This window comes from Saccopteryx leptura, chromosome 6 (assembly GCF_036850995.1).
Source record: "Saccopteryx leptura isolate mSacLep1 chromosome 6, mSacLep1_pri_phased_curated, whole genome shotgun sequence".
Classification (NCBI taxonomy): Eukaryota; Metazoa; Chordata; class Mammalia; order Chiroptera; family Emballonuridae; genus Saccopteryx; species Saccopteryx leptura.
The window spans coordinates 61716125-61731964 of record NC_089508.1 but is presented as its reverse complement, the minus strand read 5'-3'; the positions used below and the strand labels follow the sequence as shown (position 1 = coordinate 61731964).

At 40.5% G+C, this 15840-nt stretch overlaps 1 protein-coding gene across 2 annotated transcripts in view; it reads left to right on the top strand.

Annotated features, from left to right (window-relative positions):
* MYZAP (myocardial zonula adherens protein) overlaps nt 1–15840 on the top strand; it is a 101188-nt gene that overhangs the window by 58707 nt on the left and 26641 nt on the right. The window contains exon 11 of one of the 2 annotated variants that reach the window (XM_066343579.1): nt 15654–15737. In XM_066343579.1, coding sequence (XP_066199676.1) covers nt 15654–15737 — 84 coding nt within the window. Of the gene's footprint in view, nt 1–134; nt 3958–15653; nt 15738–15840 lie in introns of those variants that run through there. The other variant, XM_066343580.1, reaches the window with a different exon arrangement.

Below are 15840 nucleotides of genomic sequence, written 5' to 3'. Positions count from 1 at the left end.
TTTTGCCAAATGCCCTGTGTTTAGAGGATTCAGACTAATCTCTAACACCAGTGATAAATAGCCAGCTGGGGGTAGGGGGAAGAAGCCATCCTACTGAGCCCACAACCCTAATCACTCAATTGAACTGTTTCCAGATCATGTCACACGAGCTCTTCTCCAGATTTAGTCTCCGGCTCTTTGGAAGATGATAAAATGGTAGCCTGCCCTGGGTTGGAAGTGATTCCTTTTATTCGTGATTAGAAGAACACTTGCACTCTCTCTGCTGGGAAGAGGTGGCATGTATCTGATGAGTCGATGAACAAAACAGGAAGGACATGGTATTAAAAGGAAAATTTGACCATGTAGGGCTCTTATTTGTGAAAATAAACTTGTAACTCAACTTGTACCGCCTCATGAGGCAGAGTCAAGAGAACCCAAAGATCCACAGAGTATTTTTAGCAACTTGGGCCTCTAGACATCGAAGATGGAGCTGCGATGAAAAAATAAGACTAAAATATCATTCAGAAAGTGCCAGGTGGAGGCGGGTCCTAAGATCTTGGAAAATGGAGCCTTACATATGGAAAACCTGCAGAGGACCCTGCTAAGGAGACGGGAAGTGGGCTTGACGAACTCCAGTCTCCGGGAAGGAAGTGCTCCCTACCAGACAGACCACACCCCAGAAAATACAGAAGCAGCCGAGTGTCCATGTAGTTTGATTACAATTATATGTGAGAGGTGGCCCTGCGGATGCCCTCTCCGAGTGGAGATCAACAGCTCTAGTCAATTTAGCATTCTTCCTGTTTAAGAAAAGTTTGGTTGGCTTCGGTCACTGCAAGCTTTTGCCTGAATAGATAGTTCAGCCAACTTCATGAAAAGGAGAAATATATCTGATGAAGAGAAATATATATGCTGAAATGTAGTGCAGTGGAATATACTTCATGCCTGCCTTATTTTTATGGGGTCTTCTTGAGGCAGCCACAGGCACTGCTCTCTCATCAAGACTTAGTGTTGCTGAAATCTAGTTAGTAATAGCAGTGGCAGTGGTGGTAACAGTCAGTGGGTGGTATTGGCCCGCATAAGCTAGTAGACTGAGCTAATGGAGTGAGACCATTAAGGGGACAAGAGTCAGTTAGATGTTGGGTGGTTCTCCACTCCCACCACTTTTTCATGGTAAAGATAGATGCTTTCTTGTCAATAGTTGCCTTTGGTCTTTCATTGTGATGCTTCTTCCCAGTTAAAGCAAGTAGACAGTGGAAGGGAAAAGAAATAAATGGATAATTGTATTAGTAATGAATTGTTAATGCAGTTAACCTACATTGGTATTCTGTTTAAGTGCAGGTCCCCAGGTACTCTGCTGGGTGTCCAGACTTCCGCTAGGGAGATTTGAAAATTGCTAATCTAGATGTCACTCTAGTGTCATGACCTACATTGATTATATAGGGATACATACTTTTACTTCCCTTGGATCTTCCTAAGTCTCTGGTGAAAAAGTTCCTGGCATTTGTTCTAGTGGAATAGATTTGTCACCCAGCTTCAAAAAAAAAAATGTAATAGTATGAAATGGAAATGTAATGACCTGTAGAGAAGTGGGTCACCCATGTAAGCCTTTCTCCCAGGACTGTGTGCTCTCTTCCTGCCCTGGGAGTTTCTTCCCTCTTTTGGGTGACAGACAGCTCCAGATGGGCGTTATTTTGCGGTGCAGGGAGTGGGTGAGGTGCTTAGGTTGTCTGCAGGACCCTGAGAGTGCCTAAAATTTTCTGCCCTAGGCGCCTCATGCACCCCCCTCTAGATCTGTCACCAGGTCCTAGGCTAGTTGGTGATCTTGATCTGGGACCCAGCCTGACAGGACCTCCCTCCATCTGCTGCTCCTTGCTTTTGCCTGTGTCCCTCAATCACACCTGCTAGGATTGGGATATGGTGTGAACTCGACATATTGCCCGTCAGGCCTGAGTTAGGTGCTCAAATGCTGCTGCTCCCCCACCCCATGATCCTGCCCTAAGTGGATCATTAGCATTCGGCTCTTAAGGCTACAGTGTTGTTTCAAGGCCATTCAGACTTCCAACCAAAGGAGGTGCAACTCAAATATTTGAGGCAGAATGTATTTTTATCGTAAATGAAAGTATTATAATTTCAGATACTAGTGTTTAACATTGTATTATTTCCTTCTTTATTTTAAAATCTTAGATACTTTATCTAAAATGTAGTTTTTAGAAGGTATCAGAAAGCTCATATACATGTAAGCTGTTTCCCCCCACCTATGTATTATTGAAAGGAATATTATGGGGTGATTGTATGTCAAGTAATGATGTATGTATCCACGATACAAATTGTCTTTTCCAGAGAGAAGGTCTTTTCTTTGTAAATGTTGTTGGACCCACTTACTCTTTGTTGTGACTGTTTCTAATTGGCTCTGTAATATTTCTTAGAGTATGTGAGACTGTGTTCCTGTCCAGGTAGCTACCAGCTATTGGGTATTTCTCTTGTTTCAAGGCTATGCATCTAGACCTCACAGTCCCACATTAACTTTCTGGGGGAGGTATTAGCCCCAATTTTTTTAGCATAGGAAACTGAGACTTAGAGTCTTAAAAAAATAAGTAGCCATCCATCTCCTGGCAAATGAGGTTGGTGCTGGGTCCATTGACTCCAAAACCAGTATTCTTTTTTTGCTGCTTATTTTTTTTAATTGGAAAAAAAATTATATGCAGAAAATTATAGAGAATAAAAAAAAAACAAAAAAACTTGGGTTCTCCTCTAGAATTCTCCTCTCGAATTGACAAATGTTAACATTTTGGCATATTTCAGATTTTTTCTAAACAAAAGAAAACATTAAAGGCAAAGAAGAGGTTCTCTTTTTATTTCCTCTCCAGTTCTGATATTTTTTTCTTCTTCCCCTCCCTTCCTCTTCAGAGGCAATTTGGTTTCAGTGCAGAACATGTATTGATGCTTTTTACTTTTTATGTGTCTATTATCAGTATATGGCTTCGTTTATGTGTTTAAAAATGTATGTAAATTTTTATTTATAATATATAAATAAGTACAGTTTATGGTGCATATTTTGCAACTTCTTTTCCCAATTTTGTTTTTGATGTTGTTACATGTAGACCTAAATTATTCATTTGAATGGCGAATATTCCATTATGTGAATGTATTGTAACGTATCCTATTTATAGACATTAAGCGTTTTTCCAAATTTTTATTCTTTTAAAAACAATGCCAAACATGCCTCTGTGCTTCTCAAAGTGGGGGATATGCTTAGAGGACATGCCAGAGCCCGGGAGTTGGCATAGTTTCACCTTAGGTAGATATTGCCCAATTGCTCTCCAAAGTATGCATGTACTTCCACCAGTCACATGGGAGAAAGCAGATTTCTCCACATCCTCACCACCTCTTGGCACTGTTGGACTATACTCATTGCCATTGTGAAATAGTATCTCTTTGTTTTGATTTTAATTTGCATCAGACTAATTACTACTCATTACAACTGGTGAGGTTGGGCGTCTTTATAAGCTTATTAACCATTCGGGCATCCGTCCTTATGATTCGGCTGTTCAGATCTTTATTTTTCTCTTTGGTTGTTTATGTATTTTTCCTCTTGCTGTGTAGGAATTCTGTATACTATTAGTATTCATTGTTTATCAAAAAGTATTCTGATGCCATTCTTTTCTCCTCGTCGGTGGTTCTTGTTTGTTTGTTTATGGTGTCTTGTATAATATACAAATTTTTATTTTGATGTTATCAATCACTTGTGCTATGTTGTGTGTCCTGTATGTTTCTCACAGGGATTTTTCTTGGTAATAGCTTTAGAGCTTTGTTTTTATCTTTAGGTCTTTATTACAACCTTCCCTCCCCATCCCCGACCCAACTCATACCTCCACCCTTTTTTACTTTCTCCATTGCTGTCTATCCTATTGTACTGTAATAAATCCTACACTTATCTGTTTTGCCTATTTATTTGTTGTCTGTTTCCCTCCACTAGAATGTAAGCTCCCCGAGGGCAGTGGCTTTTGTCTGTTTTGTACATGGCTGTATCTCTAATCCCTGTAATAGTCACTGGCATATAGGAGGTGTTCAATAAATACTTGTTGAACAAATAAATAATAATTCATGTTGAATTTATTTTTTATATATGTGATAGGAATAGCATTCCTTTTTTTTGGTGGGGGGGGGAAGGTTGGGAGATCATGGAAAGCTTGTTTCTCTTCTTTTCTTTTTTTTATTCAGTGAGAGGAGGGGAAGCAGAGACAGACTTCCACATGTGCCCCGACTGTGATCCACCCAACAAGCTTATTAAGGGGTGATGCTCTGCCCATCTGAGATATTCCTCCATTGCTTAGCAACCAAGCTCTTCTTAGCACCGTGGAGCCATCCTCAGTGCCCGGAGCCAGCTTGCTCCAATCAAGCCATAGCTGCAGGGGAAGAGAGAGAGAGAGAGAGAGAGAGAGAGAGAGAGAGAGAGAGAAGTAAGAGGAGAAGGGATGGAGAAGCATATGGGTGCTTCTCCTGTGTGCCCTGACCCAGAATCAAACCAGGGACATCCACATGCCAGGCCAATGCTCTATCTACCACTGAGCCAACTGGCCAGGGCTGAAAGCTTGCTTCTCTAAGAGCATTAGTTGAATGGTTCATCCTTGCCCCACTGATTTCTTTTTCATGTCACCTTTATCAAGCTGGAGCTGTTTCCCTTGTGCTGCTGTATTTAAATATTTCTGTTCTGCCCATGTGCTAAAGTCTGCAGGAAGCCCAGTCCTCAAGTTTAGGAGTGGGAATAGGGGTGATAAGCTAGGTCTAATTCATGGGGAGCTCTTCTCTGATGGGTCAGTCAGTGAACATTTAAGAAGCACCTTGTATGAATCAAATGCCAAAATAGACATGAGCTTCTGCCCTCAAAGGACTTTGTGATGAACATTAAGAATATGATAAGGGTGCCTGACCAGGCAGTGGCACAGTGGATAGAGCATCGGACTGGGATGCAGAGGACCCAGGTTTGAGACCCCGAGGTCGCCAGCTTGAGTGCAGGCTAATCTAGTTTGAGCAAAAGCTCACCAGCTTGGACCCAAGGTCGCTGGCTTGAGCAAGGGGTTCCCGGGTCTGCTGAAGGCCCACGGTCAAGGCACATATGAGAAAGCAATCAATGAACAACTAAGGTCTCGCAACAAAAAACTGATGATTGATGCTTCTCATCTCTCTTCATTTCTGTCTGTCTGTCCCTGTCTATCCCTCTCTCTGACTCTCTCTCTGTCCCTATAAAAAAAAAAAAAAAGAATACGATAAGGGTTATGCAGGAGTATGAGCTGTATGCCCAAGCACAGAAGACACTGGAGACTGTAGTTAAGCTCACAGACCTTGAATAATAAATGAAATCTGAATTTGCAGTCTGCCTTTGTTCCTGACTGGGCTTTATCTTCAGTGAGTTGCTTACTCTTTCCAACATTCAGGTTCCTTATCAACAAAATATGGACATGATGGTAATGGCACCTGCTTCAGAGGTTGTTGAGAGGAGTGACTGACATAACGCATGCTCACTAATTCTGGTGTGGGTGGGGAGACTTTAGGGAGGAGGTGATATTTGGCTGGGTCTTCAGGATGGATTGGATTTTTCTAAGCAGAGATTGAATCGGTGGAAAAAGACATGCCAGGCAAGATATGGAATAAACAGAAATAAAAATGTGGAGACCAGTAAGTGTGGGGTGAGTTCAGGGAGCACTGATCTCGTTGAACTGGGCTGTAAGAAGCAATCATAATGAAGAGGCTGGAGATGTAGGTTGAGACCAAATATGGTGGGTTATTAGCACTAAGCCAAGAAAATGCCCTTTATTACTTTGCTCTTCGATTCCTTAATGGCTCCTCAGGGGGTTCTGGGCAATAAGGAGTGGAAAAGGGCAGGAAGGGCAGCTAGAAGCTCCCGGGAGAGTCCTGCCTGTGCAGGTGAAGGTCCATATTCAGGGCACTTGAACTGTAGGAACCTTTTTTTTTTTTTTTTTTTTTTTAGCACTAGCTATATGCCAGGTGTGGAGCTAAGTACTTGCATATACATATCTCATTTTTTAAATCTGGAATAATTATTTCCCTGGGTATTCCTGTTTGATGTGTGTGTGGTCTTTTGTCCCTAATCCCGCATCTGTCAAAGAAAGAACAGGGACAGAGAAGCTTAGAGCACCCTCTTCTTCATTCCAACTTCCTCCTCTAAAGTCACAGATGAGAAAAGAACAGCCTTAAAGATGTAGGGCCCCAGGAAATCCTTTGTCAAAGAAGCTGTCACCTGCCGACATTCTTCCCAGTCTTGCGTAATTTCTGGGCAGCATCGCAGCCACAGGTATCGCCCAGGGAGGATGGCGCCAATCTCTGCATTGCAGTGTGGTGTGACCGAGAGCCTGGACCTTGACATCAGGGGAATGTGGGTTCAGATCTTAGCCCTGCCAGCATCGAGCTCTAGGATGACCAACTGTCCTGGCTTGCCTATGAATGAGAAGTGCCTGGCACATTAGACTTCCCGTGCTAAAACCTGGATAGTCCTGCGCAAGCTGGGAGGAGCTGGTCATTAGCCCTGTGCTCTGAACTTGACCCTTACTTCATCAGCAGTCAGCAGGTACATCCTGTATTCATTCGGGGCTACCAAGCACCATTCTGCCTTTTCCCTATGTTGCACTTACTTGTGCATATTTTTTTCCATTTACTGCCTGCCTTCCTCACAGGGGTGGTTTTTTTTGTTTTTTTGTTTTTTTGTTTTTTGTTTTTTTTTTCCTCTCTCATAACAGTGGAGACCAAGTCTTCCTAGCACACTGCTGTGTTCCCAGCATTTAACACTGGGTCAAATGTAGGGATCATCACAGGTGATCATTGAGGGATGAATGATGATGAAACTCTAGGAACCTCAGTTTCCTCCTCTGTGGGGATGACCTCACTCTTAGGGTTGTTTCTGAGAATAATGAGCTAACCCAGCAAAAGCCCTGGTGCTCAGTGCACCCCTCTTTCTTTCTTCCCCGTGAATGCTCGCAGGTTGTAAAGCCAGTGTATTTGCCCTGCCCTGATGTTGCTATAGTCCAGTCATGTTTAGGCACCCTGAAAACTCAGGTATCTGTTCCTCTCTTTTAGGAGAAGTTGGGCTATCTTTAATATAAGATAGAAATCAAACCAAATTAGATTATCTTCAGAAGCCAATTTCAACTGATCCTTTTGAATGGTATAGTTCTATTATCATATATTACTTCAAACTTAATAGAAAAAAATTGATTAAAATATGTGCCCTGTTCATATCTAGCCTGGCTGAATGCCACAAGACACATTAATTGAAAATGAGTTTCTACAAACCCAATCAAGCTCATGAAGATGAAAGATGTCCCTTTTCCCCTCCGTTCCCTCATTGATTTTTCATTTTCCCCACTCAGAGCTTCATTTAGCAATTTTTCAGTTTCGTTTTGTTGTGGCCTTAATTCATTTCCTTCACGCCCCGCCAAAATGAAATAATGTACCATTTTCCTTGTCCTTTCTAAACGGTTCTTTTATACTGCATTAGTGCAGGCCAGATTCCGATCCGGCTGTATTTCTCTCTGCTTTGTTATTTCTTAGGAAAAGAGGGTTACTTTATTATTTTAAAAGTTCTTACTGTGGTCATTTTTTTTTCTTTTATCAAGGAGAATGCACTTTAAAATACATAATTATGAAATTACCCTGTTACAAGCCTTCTAAAATAGAATTAAGAGGAACTAGAGCAAAGATAAACCTTTTCAGAAGCAGAATGTAAAATAGTGTCATTCTCTTTTTTCATGGTGGGGTACGTGAGGGCCAAACAGCCTTTCTATTTTGTTGAGAGAATTGAAGACACTGTTTGCCAGCTCACAAGAGGTTTGGGTTGAAAACGAGGCCCTGTCAGGACAAGACGAAGCAAAGGGAGAAGGTGGCTTCAGGCCTGAGTGAGCTCTGGAAGGTTCTTGCCTGTCCTGTTCCAACCCTGCCCTGGTCAGTTCACTGATCACCGGATCTCGAGGCGTTTTGAAAACCAGTAATGGGAACCTACAAGCTATTTTCTTGTGAAAGTTTCAGATAATATTCCAGCATCCATTTCCTGTGAGAAGTCTATGGGGACCTACAATAAAGTGTCATATTGCTTTACTTGGACCTAGAATTCAGAACCCTGATGATCTCATTTTGATTAGAAGCTTTGATTGGCAGTTGTTCATCTTTGATCTAGTTTTCAATGGGAGAATGAGTTATTTCTTTGCCAGTGCAGTTTAAAGTAGGAAGTCTTTTTAAGTGAGGGTTCATGGGAAGGGGTGAAAAAGCAGGCATGCCAGTGATAGAGGCCGGGAAACTTCATCAATGTGTCAAGTGCCATGGTAGGTGTGAGCACACACAGTCCTCATACCCTGCCTGTATGGTTAATTGGTTATTCTTAAGATTATGATGAAAACAAAATAAAACAAATTTCCAAGAAAATAGTACCATAAACTTAGTTTAAATTTTAAAAACTTAAATTTTTCCTTACAAGATTTTAAACAATTTGATTTGATGTGAACATTAGTGTTAACCTCCCTTCCAGAATTGTACGTTGTTTCAGTGTGTTTCCTGTTGCCTGTAAGGCATTTTTCAGATATGTGTGTTATCATTGGCCAGCTGGTATGCACAATTTCTTTAAAAACCATATCAAGTGCTGTCTAGTATTTAATACTTACTTGTTGCTGCCATTTCTTAGTATATGTGCTGCCGAAGCGAACACTGTTGCTGCCATTTCTTATATTCCTTAATTTCTATCGACATCACCAACCTCAATTTGATGTTTCATGAGTCTTGCACAACCGAGTACTAGTCATATAGTTCTAATTCCAGGGCTGTGTCATGTTCTGTCAATCTATCACAAAATGACCTGTGTCCCATGCATCTGTCAGTAATGGAATAAACCTCCTGGAAGGTGAGAAGCCTTGCGACCTCTAGGGTTGCTCTGAATCCATATATAACAGGACCTTCCCCAAGTTTTGCATACTTTCATTTTGGTCTGGTTGACAACACAAGCCCTTTTCAGAACAAATTGGGAGCAATCCCTTCACTGTAGAAATCCATTTCCAAAGCATTATAAAAATGTGTGGGTTGATAAAGGTGATTTGACCTCCTCGGAGAACTGCTCTTTTATGTGAGACAGTTGGTACACTACACATTGTTCCAGGTGGATTTGCTGTCTGGTGCCAGGGCAAGATGCAATAAATACAGGATGGCATGGTCCGTGATGTGTCCTCACAGGTGTGTGCTGGAGGGGCTCAGGTAGACAGAAGAGGGGGACAATGCCAGCCTGTGGGAGTTGGGAAGACAGGTGGGAGGTGACTGTTGAGTTCTTCACGACAGCAGGAGGTTTCCTGGTGGGGAAGGGGAAGAAGGGGGTGTAAGGCACACTGGGGCACCAGCTTGTGCAAAGGCCTGGAGGCAGTACCACTGTAGGCCCCTTGATTGCTGAGAGGATGGGGTGGCCTTGCTGTAGGATTCACTTGCAGGGCAGGCAAGAAATGAAACTGGGGACAGAAAGTGGGACCACAGCAGACAGCCCTTATATCCATGCTAGGGTGTTTGAATTTTAGATGACTGTGTGGGTTTTTAAATAGGAGAGCGGTATATCCAGCATCTCTGGCATAGAGCCTAAATGTTGGTATTTTGTAAAAGCTCCGCCCGGGTGATTCCAGTGTGCAGCTGTGGATAAGTGGGCAGCTTAGCTCAGACCACCTGTGCAGGTCGCTCAGTTGTAGCTAATGTGAAGAAAAGTCACTATCAGTTCTAAGAAATGTGAAGACCTTCCTTCTTTCCTTCAATAACAAAGTAGCCTATGGTCTTAGAGACCTAATAACCTGCATGAGCAATTAGGCTGCAAGACATATATTCAGTTTGAGTTACCAAAAAACATGCTAATGAAGATAAAAACTAGAAAAAATTCTATTGACATCCATTAAAAGTTTCCAAATTATACCAAGATGGGTTTTTCCTTTTATTCTATAAGGGGGTCTGCAGTTTGCTATTTCAATTTAACCGTTGCAACAAGATTATGTTCTTGCATAGATAAAGTAGTTTGGATCTGATTTCTCATTTCCTAGTGCCCTGACTTGAGCCTGGTAACTTAGGTCATTTACTACCACCTGGTGACAGGGAGGCCTAAATGCAGCTTCGTGAAGGGCACATAAACCTCTTGAAGGTCAAAATTCACAAACTTAAACATGTCAAAATTGATTTGACTCATAAGCTTCATGGTCCCCTGAATTTTGAATAGCCCCTGAGTTTGGTGGGTGCTTCTGGGGACATGTCCACCTTGGTTCATCAACTGCTCCAGACAGTTTTACCTCTGAAATCTAAGGGATGATTGTTCAGAGATGGATGGATGGATGGATTCATTCATTCATTCATTCGTCATTATCTGAGAATGTAAAGATGACCAAGGTCCTTACTCTTAAAAGACTTACAGTCTAGGGAGGGAAGAAGTCCACTGATACCATAGCACAGTAGTAGTTAATTTTTTTGGAGGGTTTAGCATATGTTAGGTTCTATCCAAGACAATGTCTCAAGGCTCTTTTAAGTGAACAGTCAAAAATAACACTATTTTCCACACAATTGTGTGATTTAGTGATTATGGGTAAAAACCCAGATTTGGGAGTCAGATGTTACCTTATGGATAGAAGCATGCGAGTCGACTTATTTTGGAAACTTATTTATCTGCTCACCTGGGAGAAGGCATAGGATGTGCTCCAGGGGCAGACTCCAGGGGACACTCCGCTGGGACTCAGAGTTGGCACCCGTTGTAGGTTGTGAGGGGCCAGCCACTCACTGCCTGCCCATCTTACAGTCCTTTCTTTTCTAATCTGAACAAGCCACCCCTGGTCACAGACTATTCTGTACAAGAGGCTTCTGTAAGAAATGCTCAATGCTGAAAGGAGGTGTGCACGCCCAGCATTCATTTAGCACAAGAGCGCAGTCGCTTCTGCAAGCCTCAGTTGCCGAAAACCGCGAGCCTTGTTGACAGAAGCGTCAGCACCCCCAGGTCCTTCCCACAGTCTGTTCTTTCTCCCGAGAACGCGGCGCCTCCTCAACTCTAGAACCAGCCCTCTGCCCTCTTAGAATTCCCAGCGTTCTCCCCTCAGCTCTCTGCAGGTGATGTCTCTGACTTGTGTTTATTTCCCTTTTAAATAAAAACGCTCCTGAGAGCTGTTCATTAGGGTGCCCTCACCGCACCTCTTCCTGCTCTTGACTCGCAGGCCACGCTGATTACCTGAGGAACAGTAAACCTTGTGTGTGTAAAGTTATTTTCTGTGCTATTGGATGAAATATTACCTCCGACCTTCTTGGCACGTTTCAGTTAATTTCAGTACCCATTTTGCCTATCATTTAAAGATTTTAAAAGTCAACTTTAAAAAAATCTTAACACTATAGAAAGGAATAAAAGAGGAACACTATTTATTATAAGGGTGATTTTTGAAAATGTTTCTTAAAAGTTGGAGAAAATTTAAGCAACATAAATTTTTGTTCTGCCCATAATCCTCCCCTAACCCCAGATTGATTTAGTTTATCTAATTTCTCTTCCAGCTTTTACCTTCATCATTGTAAACTTTTGTTTTTCTATCCCTTGAGGCTTTTTGTAGATACTTTTCTGTTTTGCAATATGTATGTTTTTTAGTGTTTGTTTCATATATTCCTTCATATTGATATTCCATAATTTATTACCCATTTCTTTAGTGCTAGACATTAAGGTTATTTCCATTTTCTCTATTATAAATAATAGGAGCAAGAACATCTTTGTATATATAGCTTTTATTTCCTACATATGAATTATATCCTTGGGATAAATTCCCAGGAGTGGGATTAGTGGGTCAAAGGATACGAACAGCTTTATGGCTCTTAATATTTATTGCTAAATTGCCCAAAGGGTCATTCTAATTTACAATGCCACCTGCAACACATGAGAGTAGTTGTCATTCTCAGCCCTTCTAACACTGATTTCTTAGGTCAATGATTTTGGGCAAATTTAATAGTTATTAAAGGATACCTCCTTACTGTTTGTAATTGTTAAGTTCTTTACTTACTAGCAACATTGGACATTTTTCTTAAGTGTGTATCTTATGTTCTATTTTGTATGGTTTGCTTTTATGTTAGAGAATTGTATTTTTTGACACGAGGTAGAATTTAAAAAATTTTATAATGAAAATGTCAAATGCACTTAGGACAGAGAGAATAATTGATGAAGTTTTTTAGACTCATTACCCAGATTCAACAAACACAATTCGGCTACATTGTTTTTGATTTACCTCTTCTTTTTCTCTCTCTCTCTCTCTTTTTTTTTTTACCTCTCATGTAATCGTTTTAAAGAAAATACTAGACATTCTGCATATGTTTCTTATATACTTCACTATTCATCTCTAAAATGAAGATTTTTTTTCTTATGTACAGTAATCATAATGTCATCGTCACACTTAACAAAATTAATGATAATTCCTGGGTATCATTTAATAACAAATGTTCAATAAAATTTTTTGGACTGTCTTTAAAATGTCTTTTACTGATGCTTTGTTCCAATCAGCACGCAGAAAAGGTTCATTACGTTTGGTTGTTGTGTTTCTAAATCTTTCAATCCACAGTGTGCTGCCTTCTGCTTACCCCTGACTGCACCAGTTTAACCCCCACCTAGTGACATTGCAAGAACTGAGTTGTCCTATAAAGCTCCAACATTCTGTATTTGACTTTTTCTTTTTTTATTAGTGCTAGAAGCTTTATTAGGCTCAAAGTTTCAACTTTGTTTTGTGTCTGTGTGTGAAGAGAGGCAAGAATACTCCCTGGTGGTGCTGTGTGATTCATTTTGTACTATTTGGGGGCACATAGTATATGATTGTCCCACTTTTGAAGATGCTCAGGCTGATCATGGATTCAGAAGCTGACAGCCTAACACAGCTGTAAAGCTCCACATCTGCAAAGTTCCACATCTGCTTTGCCCCTCACTGGTTCATCTATTAATGATGGTAGATTGAATCAGTGATTTAATGGGAATTACACAATGGTGATTTTCTAAATTTGTCATTCTTTCCCCATTTATTAACTGGAGTTCTTCTGAAAAGTAAAACCTTTTCCCTCATAAACTAGGACTTTTTAGTAATCTCAAAATGCAGTTTGTATAAGAAAGGTGGGATAAATATTCTTGTTCTTTCCTCTAATTATTTGCCAAGTTTGTAAATAAGGAGCTTATGCTCTTTCACTTCCATTGGTGTCCAGTGAGTTGCTGCTGTTTTGTTTTTGTTTTAGAAGAATGATAAAATACTCAGGGTTTTAAATTATATATATATTCTATGCAATTACATTCATTAATCCTTTTGGTGCTCAAATTGTTCCATTCTTGGCTCAAGGGAAACTCTTTATGTCCTTGTTTTCAGGCATAACAAGGTATCTGGGCTCAGGTAGTATATTTTTTGCTTCGTGGAATGGGCTATTCCTTCAAGATGTCCTGTGTTTTTTGGTGAGAAATGGTATTTAGTGACCACAATCTGGATATATTATGTGCTTATTGTTATTGTTTCTAAGTTTTCTCAGTGAACAGAATAGGAAATGCATTTTTAACAAGAGAAAATAAAAGTTTATGAGTTTATACTGAAATTTTTATTTCAAATATAATAAAAATCTTTTTACTTCTATTATTTCTTTCTCTTACACTAAAATACTTAATTCCAAACATTATACTACAACATATCAAGTAGTTTCAAAATAACAAGACTGATATTACTGCTAACAATTTTCCTGGTGAGTGAGAGATATTTTAGCAGTTCTGTTTACCTCTAGACTACATTCCACTAAAAATATAGTCAAATTATCTTGTTCAAACTATGCTTGAATTAATTCTTTTCACCAATATATACAGTTAAGTTCTTTTATTTCAGTTTGTTTTAAAGTTTTAGGATTCATTATTTTTTCCTTTTTGGGTTTAGTTGTTGTTGTTGTTTTTTTAATCTGTAAAATGTCTTCCAAAATTAAACCTATGTAACAGTCTTATCAGAAGTTCAGAAATCTTTCTTCTGTTCTGTCTCCTCCATCTTATTCTCTCCCCATCCCTATTGGTAACTATTTCTTAATAATTAAGATTTTTTAATCTTTGTAGTGTTTTCTTTTGCAAATATATATGCATTTATATGTCCTCAAGGGTTTTTTACACCAAAGCTTAGCATACGATATATTCCTTACAATATACTGTATCAGTGTTTTAGAGATCTTCATTTATTTTTAAGGTTAGCTAGTTGTCCATGAAGATGGACCATGGTGTATTTAACCAGCTACTTACTGATAAGAGTTCTGTTTTCTAAAAGAAAAAAAAAAATCCCATGTTCAAATCATTTTATGTTTTGTCCAATGTGTCCTTAGGATCTGTTCTTAGAAATGGGATTGCTGAGGCCCTGGCCGGTTGGCTCAGCGGTAGAGCGTCAGCCTGGCGTGCGGGGGACCCGGGATTGATTCCCGGCCAGGGCACATAGGAGAGGCGCCCATTTGCTTCTCCACCCCCCCCCCCCTTCCTCTCTGTCTCTCTCTTCCCCTCCCGCAGCCAAGGCTCCATTGGAGCAAAGATGGCCCGGGCGCTGGGGATGGCTCCTTGGCCTCTGCCCCAGGCGCTAGAGTGGCTCTGGTCGGGACAGAGCGAAGCCCCGGAGGGGCAGAGCATCGCCCCCTGGTGGGCAAAGCGTTGCCCCTGGTGGGCGTGCCGGGTGGATCCCGGTCGGGCGCATGCGGGAGTCTGTCTGACTGTCTCTCCCTGTTTCCAGCTTCAGAAAAAAAAAAAAAAAAAGAAAACAAAGAAATGGGATTGCTGAGTCAAAGGTTATATACAATTGTATTTTTGCACTTTTTTTCTGGCTATTGCTAGATTCCCTTCTATAAGAATTGTATTGTTTTGAATTGAGAAGGATTTTTTAAAGAGATTTTACAAATGCTCAAATTTAGATACAAGATTGTTGGAAAATTTGTGCATTCGTCAAAAATTGTGTTATTTAATGAATCTTCCCACTAGTATCTGAGAGATACCCTGGTTCCTGCTCTTAGGCCATTTATGGTTTGTCTATGGAGACGTGAAATGTGAATGAAAAGCAAAGAGTAGTCCAAGATAGAATACATGTATTGAAAAACAAAGGTGAAAGCCACGCTCTAGACTGTCTCTTTAGGGAGCCTTCCCTGCTTACTGCAGGCCATATGAGTCCCCAGTCCTTTGAATTTCATTAGCACTTTTAGTGACAGTTACCCTTTCCCCAGACCAAAATTTATGACACCTGATTGAACAAATGTGAATGTACTAACAGGAATAACAGAGCCGAATGTTTGATATGCTGGGAGCCTCATAAATTTAAGCTGAATAATTATTTTATGTAGAGTTGTATCTGCATTTCGCAAGGCATGTTCTCTGGGACACCGTGGGATGGTGATGAAGGTCACGCAGCAGTATCAGTGTGTCTAGGTTAGGTTACACACACCTAATGACACGTGACTCCAAAGTCATGTCTGATGTCCCAGGCTTACCTGGGCACAGAATCCTTTCCACGAGTGTCTCATGTTAACACTGTTCCATGAAACACAGGGAACCCCTGTATAGATTTTGTTTAAATGATAACCAAAGGCATCTTTTCCTGTTAATTTGTACAGTTCCAGTATTTTTGACTAACGCTTTTTAATTTGTTTCTTTCTAGATTGAATCATTAAAGAAAAAGGTGCAACAGAAACAGCTCTTAATATTGCAGCTTTTAGAAAAGATATCATTCTTAGAAGGAGAGGTAAGAAGCTGTGTCTCTTTAAGTTGGTGTCTTCTCTATCGTTACATTTTATGTTGCTGAGCCTACCCTCGACACTTACTTAAAAGTATGGCTATTTCCTGGC